General features: G+C 39.2%; 1 protein-coding gene across 3 annotated transcripts in view; it reads right to left on the bottom strand.

Annotated features, from left to right (window-relative positions):
* Positions 1-3,216: 3,216 nt before the first annotated feature.
* cplx2b (complexin 2b) overlaps positions 3,217-14,871 on the bottom strand; it is a 61,284-nt gene continuing 49,629 nt past the window's right edge. For all 3 annotated transcript variants that reach the window (XM_026184951.1, XM_026184961.1, XM_026184968.1), the window contains exons 3-4: positions 4,285-4,460; positions 3,217-3,599 (exon numbers count right to left, since the gene is read on the bottom strand). In XM_026184951.1, the coding sequence (XP_026040736.1) occupies positions 3,402-3,599; positions 4,285-4,460 (374 nt within the window). In that variant the 3' untranslated portion in view covers positions 3,217-3,401. The remainder of the gene's footprint in view (positions 3,600-4,284; positions 4,461-14,871) is intronic.

The following is a 14,871-nucleotide window of genomic DNA, read 5'->3' as shown; positions in this document are numbered from 1 at the left end:
CTGACGTAAAGATGACATGGCAATAGCCCTTTTCAAAGGCAATTCACATGCTGTGATGCCTCGAAACGAGTCCCGCTGAGAGACTATTTTACATACAGAGGATGTATGGCTGTAGTTTCCATGAAGGGCCAGTAACCAAACCCATGTCCATAATTCTACCCGCTATGGTGGGGGGCTTACTCTGTTCTCGCAGAGGTGCACATGGCCTGGCTTTGGGTGATGTGGGAATCATTTTTTAATGTAAATAATCAAAACTATCAAGATGATGTTCCTCATGCCACCTAACTGAAGCCCACTGCACTACCAACCATCCTCTAGAATGGTCCCCAGTCCAAGATTTTTTTTTGAGGTCATTGCAAGTCCACTTAAATTTATCTCAGGACTGATTTCTTTAAGCTGAAGTCAAAGATTTTTTTTTTCACTCTTGCTGGCACAAGTTTAAATGACTTAACCAGGCAAATGATTTGCCCTACTTTGTGTTTTCTGGAAAACACCGGCTGAATGCATGACCCACAGTAGTAGAAGATATGCCACACATGCACGTGCCAATTTGAATACAAATATTTTTATTTGTCCTGTAAGCTTGATTTGTAGTAATATGACAGTGGCATTTTTGGCATGCCTAAACACGTCCCCAGTTACGGGCTGACAAAGAGGAGAACACGCACACGTATCTGACAAATCCAGTGTATTTGCAGGAAAGCTGTCCAGCCGATGAACAGCTGGGAATAAACTCTGAACTTCATCCCACTTAAACATGTTATGGCATGGCTGTGTAATGGGCTGTGAAAGTTTAGTTTTAGAGCAGTTTTTAAATAGGAGACTCAAAGAATCATATTTTATACATAAATGTTGTTTTAATGCCCCTGTGGTACATTTTCTTAAAATAAAATACAGTTTCTATTTTTTGTGTGTTTTTCTTTGACCACGTCTTTACTGACAGCTAATAATCTCCAACACTCTCCAGTTCAATCTCTCTGGATACAATGCACAGATTCTGTTGCCTGGAGACTCCTACAGAAACGGGGAGTTGTTTATTTTTTCATATTTGGGTTAATTTGGTGTATTCTCTACCAAACATTGCATGCTCAACATCTGAAAGGAATGTGTTAAGTATTCTTCTTTTTAGACATGGCACAAAAATAGCTCAAAGACACACTTACACGGTATAAACCAGGACTATATGGATCAACAACATGATCTCACATCACAGACACATAGAAAGACGCACACATCTAAACACACACACACTTACAGTACACGTGTTGCACACTGAGACAGAACAATGGCTTTTTTTCTACATACATTTTCTTTGTCTACATGTTTAAAGATACAAGAATGGTAAGGATTTACAAACAAATTTATTCCTTTTTTTCGCTTCTTTTCTTTTCTTTTTTTACGGGAAAACAAACATGAGACATTGAACTTGAAATATTCTCTTTATAGAATTTTTATTGCAATCTAAACAGTATGGCTTTGTCTAGTGAAAATTCCTATCTGAGCTAGAAAAATAATAATAATAAAAAAACTGAAAAAGGTGTTTTATGGTGTTTATGCCAACTTTATCAATGGTCCTAATAATCCCTAAAGTTGTTCTAAGTCACAGACTCCTGGAACAATGTACGGACAGTACATTGTTCCATCACTAACCACTGAAACGTCATTGGGTCTTTTAAGAATAACCAACATGCTTTGTTTTATTGATTAATGTCCACATAGTGAATAGATTTTGTTTTCATCTACAGTACACCTATTTGAACATGACAAATCACTATGATATTAGTTGGATTAACTGATGCAGGATGCAGAATATTAGTAGGCTCTTTAGGCAGTGAGACACAACAACTCACAGACCAGTTATCCCAGGCTCAGTCTACGGTAACATTACCTATTAATTATGGAATACCTTTGAGGAAGAAACAGAGCATCGGTTTTAGCTTAGCGGCGGTCCCTGGGATGCATGCACGCGCTGAACGAGCTTGCTGTGTGTCTTCTGCAGGCCTGGCACGTTTGATTGAAAATAAAAGTTACACATGCATGTCTTTGTTTATGACGAAAGAAATAAGGTCTTACCAGCATTTCTTTGGTCTGAATGTCGATGAGTGACAGTCAAGGTAGATTTGTACATTAAAAGATGAAGGAAAAGGTTAGCTCAGGTGGGATGTGAAGTCAATTTCAATTTCAGCACGTTAATGAAAGTGTGAAAAACACCAATAAGTTAATCAAGTGCTTAGTAACCAAATCAACCCGTTGCTAGTGGAGATGAAAGCATGTACCAGCAACCCCCAGTATCCCATTGGTCAATGCTCTGATTGTCTATGGCACCCACACCACCTAAATGATGACAACTTGGTCTGTTAGCTTATGATGAATGAAAATTCACACGTTGACATGAGTTTTTAAAATGTTTAAGCTGTAAAGTTTCTCTTCTGTCAAAACGTAGTCGCAATCTAATCAGCTGACCAGATTAGAAAAGCTCTTGTAAAACTAGAGGTGGAAGCAGAAGGGATCTCTTTTTTTATCCTATTTTTCGCAGACCGTTTTTTTTTTTGGAAGCTTTTGATCTTAAAAGGAATTACAAATCATATTTTAATGTTTTGGATTTATTCTGGCATTTCCACAAGTTTGGATGCTTTGAACATTGGCACCATCATCAACCATATATGCCCACTAGAAATCCTAACATCAAATACGTTATTCCAAAATTGTCCAGTCTTGTATCTTTGAACGAGTGCTTACATGCTACCAACAGCGTTGACTCAAAATGAAACCCTCATTTACAATTCCTTTGCTAGAGGAGATGATATGAAGGCACGTGTCCTAAAAACTCAAATGTTGATTTCTTGTACTATAAAGGTCTACACGAGGTTTGTAAAAGTCGAAAACACCCATTGATTTAAACAGAACATGCTCCATCAACTGGAAAACGCGGTGGAAGTGCCATTTAAACACAAAAGTAAGCAGACACGAATCCACTGTCGTCCAATGCTGTTCTCCACGATGGCCATGCTCCGTCTGTTCTTAATGGGCGTGAACAAGTGCAAAACAACTCAGGTGTAAGAAATGTGAAAGTTTTACAACTACTGCGGTAAAGAAAAGAGGAAGAATGACACTGTCATCAAAGAGTAGAAAAAGCAAAGTAAAGGTTCTCTACAAAGGCAGTGTGTAGCCTCTAACAGTTTGACGAGGACACCCCCCCCCCCCCCCCCCTTCCCCAAATTCATTGTGATCCCAAGAACCTCAACATGCCCCGAATCTACACTCAAACCCCAACAAATAATTTCCTCAGTCTCTTTTCAGTTAACCCAAAGAACCCTTCCTCCCTCTGCCCCGCAGCCTCACCCATGCCAGACCGGACCCTGATTTTAGGGTTCATTTGATTTGTTTTGTGTTTTTTAGTTTTACTTCTTGAACATGTCCTGTAGAGGTCCAGGCAGAAACTTGAGGACGGTGTCAAGGATGCTCTCTTCGTCTTCCTCATCATCATCTCCGCAGCCTCGCGGAATCGCTTTCTTCGGGCGTGTCAGCGATCCCTCGCAGGCTTGCTCCATGGCCGCTTTTTCCTCTGCCTCCTTCTCTTCCTTCTTTTTTAACCCATACTGGACGAAGGAGGAACACCGGTGATGTGCAGGGAAAAAATAAAGGGTCATTAAATGACGAGTGAGACCCACCTCTGTAATCAGACCTAAAATGACATGCAGCATCAGTGCCAGTCTGGGGTGTAACATGTTACAAAGTAATGCGCTACTGTAATAACATTACGTTTTTCAGGAACGCAGTAAAGTAACACGTAGCGATATAAAATTTCTTCTTTTCTTTCCAGTCTTCCCAGTATAGGTTTTTGTTTAGCGTTGAATTGGTTTTGCCTTTTGTTTCGTACTTCAGCCACAATAAACAGCTAACTTTTGGTTAAGAATCAAGTTTTCATTTTGCGTGTCTGCGTTTGGGTCCTCCTCCTCTGTCCAAGGAGTCGGAAGCTGACTGTGACAGAAAGAAAAGTATCAAACAAGTCTGTGTTTCTAAAGTGGAATCATCTCTTTGAACTTTTCTTTGTGTTGTTGTGTTCACATTTAAACTCTAACACAAAAATTGCATGTGCGTCCTCATTAGGCTCGGGTGTGTTGGCGTGCTGGACTGTAGCCTCAGGTTTATATTGTTAGCTGGTAACTAAGTAATTTCTGTGTGTTGCAGCTCAAGTAGCATACAGTAGTGTAGCAGTTTCTCCAGCTTGTGCATTACTTTTGAGAAAAGTAACAAGTAATGTGTAACGACCCCAACACTAACCTTGTCCCTGATGGTCTGCCGTACTTTTTCCCTCTCTGCCTCCATGCGGGCGTGTTTTGCCTTCCTCTCCTCCTCCTGCTGCCTCAGCGCCTCCTGTCGCTCCTCCTCCTTCTTGGCTGCATCCGGGTCCTTCTCCTCCTCCCCGCCTAACATCTTACCCATGTCTTTGGTGGCCCCTGGACAGAAAACATAGAAATACTGTAAGTTCCTTCATCGTTATTATTTTTTTAAATCCAGATGTTAAATGTTTCCAAAACCGAACAAATAAGAAAAAGAAAAATAAGTTGCAGCAATAATTTCACTTAAGAAGTCTAATAATACATTTGTGGCTGCTATGACGCAGACCGATTCAAAAGATAACATGTACCTGACACCTGCTTCTGTCATGGTTATCATCATCATCATCATCATCATCATAGTTTATTTACATAGCACTTTAAAAACACACAAGGCTGACCAAAGTGCTGAACAATAGAAATATAAGAGATACAGTAATAATAATAAATACGATAAAATAATAAATATAGTAAAAACAAAACACTTTTTTTTTTAGTCAACTATTAAAATACTGTGTGTTTGCATTTCTGAGGATTAGGTGGTGAACAGGTTCACCCAGGAGCTTCAAGGTCCGTTGGAAACAAGACGGAAGAAGAACAGCCAGCTGGAAGAGCTTCAAAGAAACACTGAGACATAGGAAGACACATTCTTCCATCTGCTGTGGCCATCTGTTATCTCTATCTGTACCTCCGCATTCTGCTACTAAACATAATTCAGACTGAACGTAAGTTTTCAAAGTTTCTGGGCACAGCGTGTGGTGAAAAAATGAGACTTTATTATTATGAAGGAGATAGACTTTGGGCCTTTTTATACTTACAAATGAAAATATTGATCAATTAGAAAAAAATCTGAATGAAATCAAATCAAATATTTAACATCATTTATCAAACAAAAATGCTAACAACCTCTGATTACAGAATAATTAGGTACACATCCCAGTACAGGGTCGGAACCTTGCATGCTTTTCATTAAAAGTCTAAGGTTAACACTTACAATAGTAGAGTGGTGTTATCGGTGACGGTTACAGTCAGATACAATCAATTCTCAGAAATCTAAAAAACTAAAGCAAGCTGAGAAGTTCCCAGAGCAGTAAACAATTTTTTTTTCTGAAAACATTGATTCATTCAGATTCATTCATTGGCATTTTCTGTGTTACAAATACATTTTTTGGTTTATATCATAAAGAGATTAAAACTTAAACCACTGAAGGAAGTCTTTAATCTGCCTCCTCCACATTCTTGGATACGTTTCCCACACACTCACTCTTACTTACATTTGTCACTGGAGTTGCCTTTCAGATGTGAAAGCCACTCCCTCCGGTCTATCGATATTGCTGTTGTTACCTCCGTCTGATCGATAGTAAATACAGGACCACCTGAGAGTGTACAAATTATGGATTGTCCAGCAGAGAGAAAACTTCATCTGAGTATCGATCTGCCTCTCAGGGACTGGTGAGAGGACAGTCTGGCTGGCAGCCTGGTTTTCCAGCCTAGTGCCTTTCTTAAGCCTCACAAGCTGAATATGTCTTACTGCTCAGGCTGCTCAGGTTAATCATTGGAACATAGTCTTCTTGCGGTCCTCGATATGTTCATAAATACAAATACAATCTACAAGGTCTGTAAGTGGCCTGTTTGGAAGCAGATGGGGTCATTAAATATTGATTTTATCCATCATCATCAATTACAAACTCTATAATCTATCACAGATATATTGCAGTTATTTATTGTTATAATGCAGTAAAAACCCGAGTTAGTACCTCTCTTGCACAAGAGTCTAAAGAGACCAATTCTGAGTAAATTACTCAGAAGAAACGTGGCTTTAAAGACTCTGTGGTTCTCTCCTGGGTTTGTGAGCCTAGGGGCAGCTGCTCCTGTCGCTCCTCAGCAGACTCATGCAGTGGCCCTAATTGCCCTGCAGCGCTGTGTGGTGGCAGCAAACCTGCAGATGACAAATTAGCGCTCAGCTGGTGGGAGGGGCAGGCTGTGAAATGTTCCCTGTAACTTGCTGAGGAGGTGGGTTAAGGTCAGAGTGTGTGCTGTGGAGCTTTCATTGTGATAAAACACTCAGTTACACCATGTGTGAGCATGTACAGCTCATGAATCAGACGACCTTGGTTTTTGCCTTCACCTTAGAAATAGCTCAGTAGTTTTCAGATCCTTTAAACAGAGTATTTATCGCATGAGGTTTGCTTCTTTGTTCATTTGCAAAAGGACAATCTGTTATGCAGCAGAGCTCCAGTTATTTAAAAAAACAGTATGCAGCTGTATTCTCGCTTCAGATTATTTTTGAGGTGATGTCCAAGCACCGGACATTTCATGTCTCATTGTGATTTTTTATAGTACTGATGGAACAGAGTGAAGTTCTTTTATTGTTTTTTGCTCCCAATGTGTTCAGTAGGCTCATTCGCTGACAGTTATCTGTATCCATGCAACATGGGTTACAACACTTACTTGAAGCTGTTTACCAGAAAATATGTTCACCAACTCAATGGTAAGTGTCAATAAACACAAAGTACAGCTGAGTCTAATAATGATGTTTTATGGTTATAGTTTCTTAATCACAGTCTTTCAAGTCAAACTAACTATGACTACCTTTCTGGATCAAATGCAGGAACAGCCAAGTGATGTTTCCACCTGCCACCATTAGCACGATTAAAAGTTTAAGGTGTTTTGATAAGACTGTGCATGGTGAATATAATCTGTGTCAAGGATGCTCTCTTTGTCTTCCTCATCATCATCTCCGCAGCCTCGCGGGATCGTTAAAATAATTTCCCAGAGAGGCAGAGCATTTCCCTTTGCCCTTTTAACCACTTCAAAGAATGCATTTAGCCCGACTCTTGTATTTTGCTCATTTCTCTCTCTGCGTTTCAGTCTGTCGTTCCATTACCGTCACTGCAGTCCTTTCCTTTCCTTTCCTTTGCTTCTCATCCATCTCCCTGCTCCACCTTCACCACCTCCAACAATCCATTAGAGGCAAGCTCACAGATTTCCTCTGCAGACAAAGATAGGTAGTTTGAGGCTAAGTGCTCTAACGCCCTCAGTCCTTGCAATGTGCATTCAATCACTCATTACTTCACTATTTCCCAGACTCAAGTCTTTGTGCCACAGGAGCTGTAACGTACAAAAGCTCTGGGTTGGAAGGGGCAGAGATATGGAGCGTGATGGTTGCAGCACGGCTTCATCAGCATAAACTAGCTACCCAAAAGGCAAACAGTGGACAGCAGAGAGTCTCTGCAGATAAGATTTGATTGATTTAATAGATTTGGCTGAAGCTGATTAAGGAATGAAGTGGATAAATGTCTCAGCTGTATGTGGACAGATAACAGCAGAGAGAGAGATGCTCGTCATTACAAGCAGAGAGCTTTTACAAGGAGTAATTAGCAGCTGGGAATGAAAACCTCAGAAGAGGCTGAAATGGAAACTGAAATGAAATGGAGAGTAGATGTCTTTGTTGTATTTTCTGCAGTATTTGTCATTTTTATCTTTAAGTGCCTCTGCAGCCCTCTGCCCAACTGGAACAATGATTTGTTCTGTGTGGTGGGAGAATTTTATAAGGCATAAAAATTAACCATAAATTAACTAAGAGCAAAAGAAAAACCAAAATTATTGCTCCTGGTGAAAATAACTGGGCATCACACACACTCAAGGATGTGAGAATGAACAACAATAACTTGTCCTGTACAGAAATGGTTGACAGATTTTCTTTTGTTTTGCTGTAAATAGATCAATATCTTTTTTTGGTCTTTATTAAATAAATAAATAAAAAGGGTTTTTGAGGCTATCTGGAGAATAACTAATGTTGACGGCAAGCTAAAATTAGAGTAAAAGACATTTTTCCATAAAGCAACTCCAGTAAAACTTCTTTTTTCTCCAGGAAACATACGGAAACCTGCTCTACTGAAAATATATGTTTCTCTAAATAGATCAGTAGACCTAAAAATCATCATCAAGCGGCTCTACTTAATAATCATTAGGAACCGTCATGTCAAACTAAGTGCTAAACTTTACAAAATACTCTGATTCCTCAAACTCTGTCCTGATAATCGAACCCTCTTTTAAGCACCTGGCCTTAATCCTGAAAAATAAAAAATATGAAATCCTAAAAAACGAAGAGCAAGGCATTTTCAATAACCATCATCCTGCAACATTTTCAGGTTGAATCCAGGAAAAAAAGAATTTCAAAGAGATCCATTTGCAAATCAGGTAAATCTGACTGAAAAAGCCTTTTAAAAAGATTTGTCAGACTCTGGAATACTTGGTGAGCAACTACGACTTTCACTGGAAGGAAACTGATCCTGGTCTGGGTTTGTGTTACACCTAGTAGCACAAAAATAAAACATTTCATTGTTAGAGGAAAGAATACATCCAATTATTTATAGAGTAATTATTTAAATACATAAAAAATGAATAGAAACTGAATGATACGACATCAGAGATCTAAATTTGGACAACCAGCAGCGTCCAGATATGGTGGTCACTTGCAACATACACTATCAAATTTATGATGGATAATACATCTTTTGCAGAAAAGATTATGGGTTAACCTAAAAGCACAGCAGAGCTTTAGTCATTTAATTTGTTATATAAAAATCATGTTAAAATAATTTCGTTTGTTTTGTGTTGCATTGTAGTTCTGTATGCATTTGGTAGAATTATAAGAAGCCAGTTCGCAGGACAGTCGACGTCTGTGTTTCAGACTTTCATTCGCTTTGTTTTCACTTGTTTAATTTCATTTCACTCATTTATTATGTTGACTCCATGTTGAAAAAATGCTTCTCCAGTGCATTTAAATGCAATGCCCAATGCAATGGGTACTAAGACAGTCTTGGTACCAGCAGCAATTAGAGACAAAGAGCCATCGCAGCCACAGCCTAAAAAAGTGTGGTTAGACATCAACCTGCTCTGAGAAGCAGAAGGGTTTGTATGTAGAATGATTAAAGACATTTTAAAGACTCAAATATCCCATTCAAATGTGTTTTGATGATACACTGACAAGCTGATTTTTCAGTTTTTCAGTGTTTTAAAACCATGAAATATAGAAACACAAAGTTCTCATGCTCAGTTATCATTGTTTACTCACTGAACTTCACTGTAACGGAAACTCTGACCAAACTTTTCATTTAAAAGAGAACAGATGATAAAATTAATTAATTAATAAATAAAAGACAAGCTATGCCCCACTGACTCCTCCGGCCAGTCAGATGGATGGCAGTGCTGTTGGTTAATTTGTGAGGGGTGGGGAGATTTGAAAAATGAAGCTCATTTTAATAATGGATTACCCTCGTTACCAAATTAGGCCTTCATAATTCACATGAGTGTCTGGATTTGCCACATCGATCAGATATTCGGGCAGCATGACAGGGTAGTTGTTTAACCCTTTGTCAGAATTCCACATTTCCAACTGGGAGCTTCTTTTTGCGGAGTCTAATCGACCGATCGCCATGCCCGCTGGCTTCCTGTCATTACTGTATCCTTATCTTCATCACGCCTGCACAGGAAATGAGAGGAGAAGCGCGACCTGCGTGGTCAGGACCGGTTCACGCTGATCTCTCAGAGAATATCTGAACATCTTTTATTTGAGCTTCTTTATGAGAAACGGCGAGACATTCGCATGTTTGATAACCTCCAGAACACAAAAAAGGCACGGAGTCCATATTAGGAATAAAATGAACGAACTGATGGCAGAGACAAAACATGGGCAACAGAGAGACTCAGAGATCACATCTTATCACTGGGGTTAATGACAAATTTCAAATATCCACATAGCTAATAATGTTCCACCTTAAAATGAAAAGTCACATATTGTCCTGTGAAAACTTGCTTGATATTTTTGCCAGTCCAAAGAACCCAGATTTCTGATAAAAAATAGTCCTGCTCAGATCCAAGCTCTTTGTTTTGAGGGGTACAGTAAGTGTTGGACATGCGTGCAATCATTTAATCTGAGGATTAAAATTTGATGCATGTACTATTTCATGATATTTGAGTTAAAAATACAGAGCATCTCTCTCTCGCTCATGTGTTTGTGCAGAGTTTTGTTCCCAGCCTGTGTGTGGATCGATCACGCTGCCCTGGACTGATTAATCCAACACATGGAAACTCTGATGAATGTGATTTGTAATTAAATAACCAGTAAATACAAACTGAGGCCTGCAGCTGAAATCTATACCTCAGTCTGCACCAATGAAACGTTCAGGAGGTCTCCCACAAGTAATGACATTAGTGAGGCTCAGCCTGAGAGTGTGTGAGGCTGGATTAGACAAAGTTTGCTTCCATGTGTTGTGTTTTACTGCACACACCTAAATTAAATGACATTTTTCTCTGTGTTTGTGCAGATAAAGCATAAACCGGAACCAGGCCTCAATCATGTCCACATGTGGAGAATTCACAAAGCTTTCCAAAGGCTCAGAAAATACATCACAGAATAAATGTGCACTGTCGTCTACGTGTTGATGGTTTTCTTTTCAAAGGAAAAATAAGTCTTTTTACAAAAAATGTTTCCACCAAGCTTGGAAACTACTATTTAAAATTGTTTAAGAATTAAGTTATAAGAGTGTCACATCTGTTTCATTGTGTTTCTTTTTAGTTTAGTTTTTTAATGTTGAAGTTTCAGGATTTTTTTCTTTGAATTTATGGGATAAATCTTCACTGAAGACTTGAGGAAAAAAAGGTTCTGGAAGCTGACGCATCAGAAACAGGAAAAACTAGGCAGTGTAAGAATCTGAGCAAATGGTAAATAGACAAAACTGCAGTGACTGCAGTGATGGAAACCTTGTCGTAGACAGGGTCAAGTAACTCACTTACCCACAGCAGGAAAGAAGTCCAATCCATGCAGCCTGAGCCCACAGAAGAGCTTCAGTAGAACAAACCTCTGAAAGCCTTATGATAGAAAGATGCTGGTAGACATATTGTGTAGACCGTGGTCAGACTGTCCACAATGTCCACTGCTGAAGGCACCTGTTCTGTGGACATCAGTATCTGAACTGAAGCTGGCTCCATTAAGAGGGCCAGTCCCCACAGTGCCCCCCATTTCCAGCTTTACAGTAGAAATAAATATGGTTTTGGCCTCTATGGATGATTTTCACTCTAAAATCTGCAGCCATACACGTATGCGTTCATGTTCTCATATTTTAGTCCAGATTAATATCTGAGAGTAAAAAGTTTAATCGATGGAGGAACGTTCACTGGGAAACTTTTCAGGCAATATAACTTGGTCTTGGTGCTTTGGTGTAATAAAGTGGGGGTTCTTCACAATATCGACTAGCTAAAACATGCCTGATCCACAGTAGGAAAGACAAATATGACTTTAGTAAAAAAAAATGTACATTTCTTTTCACTTTTTTATTCCCTTTCTCCTGTTTATTTCCATATTTCTGTGTTTGTATGTTAATGGCACGAGAGTTCCTCACCTCATTTAAAGCCAGCGTGTAGTTAATAGGTTACTGCTGCCAGCTAGTGTCATGGAGATTATGTTTTGCTTTTGTGTGCTTCACCCTAAAGACCAAAACTCCATACAAAACATATGAAATGAACACTGTGCTCACAATGTTTTCTCCACTGATGTTCCAAATGCCAAAAATGATGAAGTGTTAATATTTAAATGTAGCAGAGTTATTTCTTATTAAAATAAAATAAAAACAAACATTTTTCAAATAGTTTTATTCAGCGTTAGTCTCCCACTATAAAAAAATATATTAGGGGCATTGCTCTATCAGCTCTTTGCCATGGCATTAATAATTTACCTACCATTGATGCCTCAGCTTCCATAGACGACCTGCTATCTCACTATAACAATGAACTTATCAACCTCTTAGATACCTTGGCTCCCCCAAAAAACTTGAACTCTCGCTCTGCCCCATGGTATTCATCCGAACTTCGCCAACTTAAAGCTACTGGACGCCACCTGGAACGTCTCTCCAGGAAAACAGGACTTACTATTCATAAGGACATGTGTCTCAGTCATATACAACATTATAAAGAAGCTATTCATCATGCTAAATCTGCCTACTACCCCTCTGTTATTGAATCCGCTAAAGGGAACACACACTTTGTTTTCTACATTACATAATATTGTTAAACCCCCAGATACCTTTGAAATACATACACACTCTGCTGCAGTTTGCAACAACTTTACCAACAACATCTTTATCAACAACTGTCCTCGTCCTGTGATATGGTCAATTGTTCTATCTGCATTTTTTGCCCTTCTCAACTGTCATCCTCTCTATCCAATTTTGAACTTCCCACAATAATTCAGCTAACTTCCATAATTACTAAGTTAAAATCATCATCGTGTAAACTTGATCCACTGCCGACTAATCTTGTCAAACTCTCATTCCCGTCTCTTGCCCCACTGATTACTAATATCATACACTCCTCTCTTATATCTGGTTCTGTTCCTTATTCTCTTAAAACTGCAATAATAACACCCATACTGAAAAAGAATGGTTCAGATCCCTCCAATCTAAATAATTTCAGGCCAATTTCAAATCTCCCTTTCTTAGCAAAAATTCTGGAAAAGATATCTAGCTGCACAGGTTCATCGTCATCTCACTGGAAATAACTTGTGCGAACAGTTTCAGTCCGGCTTCCATTCAAGTCACAGTACAGAAACAGCCCTAGTAAAAATCACCAATGATCTTCTGCTTGCAGCTGACTCTGGACTTATCTCCATCCTCATTCTCCTTGACCTCACAGCAGCTTTTGACACTATCTCCCACTGCATCCTTCTTCACAGATTAGCATCTATTGGTATCAATGGTACAGTACTCGCCTGGTTTACCTCTTATCTCTCTGGCCGCTCACAGTTTGTTTAATTACTCACTCACAGATCATGGTCTACTCCAGTTAATTCCGGTGTACCCCAAGGCTCTGTCCTGGGTCCTTAACTTTTTATCATCTATCTACTACCCCTAGGTAATATTTTCAGGAAGCATAGCATCCAGTTTCACTGCTACGCAGATGACACCCAGCTCTACCTGTCCCCCAAACACACAGCTACTCTCCCACCCAGATCCATTTCTGACTGTTTAAGTGAAATCAAGGTCTGGTTTACTCACAACTTTCTTAAACTTAATGGCAATAAAACAGAATTCATTTTATCAAAACTGACTATAGTCCCAACCACAAGTCTTTCATTATCCATTGATAACTCTGTTGTCACACCTTCCCCTCAGGTTAAGAGTCTTGGTGTCATCCCCGATAGCACTCTGTCCTTCACAGCACATATAAATAATATCACTCGGTCTTCCTACTTTCATCTCCGTAATATTAACCGCCTTCGTCCCTCACTCACTCCAAACAGTACTACCATACTTGTCAATGCTCTTGTCACATCTCGTTTAGATTACTGTAATTCTCTTCTCTATGGTCAACCTCATAAATCCCTCCATAAATTGCAATTAGTTCAAAATACAGCTGCTCGTATTATTTCCATAACTAGATCCACTGAACATATAACACCTGTTCTTAAACAGCTCCATAGGCTTCCAATTCACCTCAGTGTTAATTTCAAGATCCTACTTCTCACTTTCAAAGCGCTTCATAACCTTGCTCCTCCATATTTATCCGATCTTCTCCATACATACTCACCCCATCGTACACTCTTTTTTTTCTAAGCCTCAGATTCTGCAGGGTTTTTATTTTTAGACTAATGTCCTTACACGACCACCTCAACACTTCAACACTCCCACTTCATATCAGAATGGTCATGTTCCACCTCAGGACTGAAACCGTGTTTTGTTTTTTGTTTTGTGTGTGTGTGTGTGTGTGTGTGTGTGTGTGTGTGTGTGTGTGTGTGTGTGTGTGTGTGTGTGTGTGTGTGTGTGTGTGTGTTTGTTTGCTTGTATATATTCATGAACAGCCAGCTGTGTCCTGGTGAAATAAATGCCACCCTGTTCCAAGGGAAAAGGTCACTGCACTCAAGCACACCTCTACAGGAGCTAAATTACAACAAACACAAACATTGGGGATGGATGGATGGACAGGTGGTTGGATGGATGATAAAGGAATGGATGAATGGGTGGATGGATATTATAAGGAAATGGCTGATGCTGTTTTACTGATGATTCTGATGAATGTGACGACTTTAAAGCTTGAGAGAGGAAAGAGGATCACGGTTACTTTAATCCCATATTTGTGTGATAAAGAATGTGTTCAGATGCAAGGAGGCAACGGTTTGCTGTCAGTAATGAAATTATTTAATCTTATTTACTCTAATATGCCACACGTTAGCAGCATTATTTACAAAAATATTATGTGCTGTGAATCAGGGTTGACATGACTTGGCGTTGTCACGATCCTGGGTCATTTGACCCAGCGTTTCAAGTTTTAGTTTTGTTTTTTTAAATGTTTATGGTTTATGTTTAAGTTCATTAGGTTATCTAAGTTCGTTTGTTTATCAGATTCCCTTGTGTTTTCAACGCCTGTGTTAAGTCTTCCTTGTCCTTTTATGTGTTTCATGTCTGAATGTCTTTTGTTATCAAGTTCATGTAGTCATGTCTGTGTTTCATTATGTTTCCCGTTTTATTTTGAA

This window comes from Astatotilapia calliptera, chromosome 2 (genome assembly GCF_900246225.1).
Source record: "Astatotilapia calliptera chromosome 2, fAstCal1.2, whole genome shotgun sequence".
Classification (NCBI taxonomy): Eukaryota; Metazoa; Chordata; class Actinopteri; order Cichliformes; family Cichlidae; genus Astatotilapia; species Astatotilapia calliptera.
Note: the sequence above shows the minus strand (reverse complement) of the source record. Positions and strands in the feature narration are given on the sequence as shown.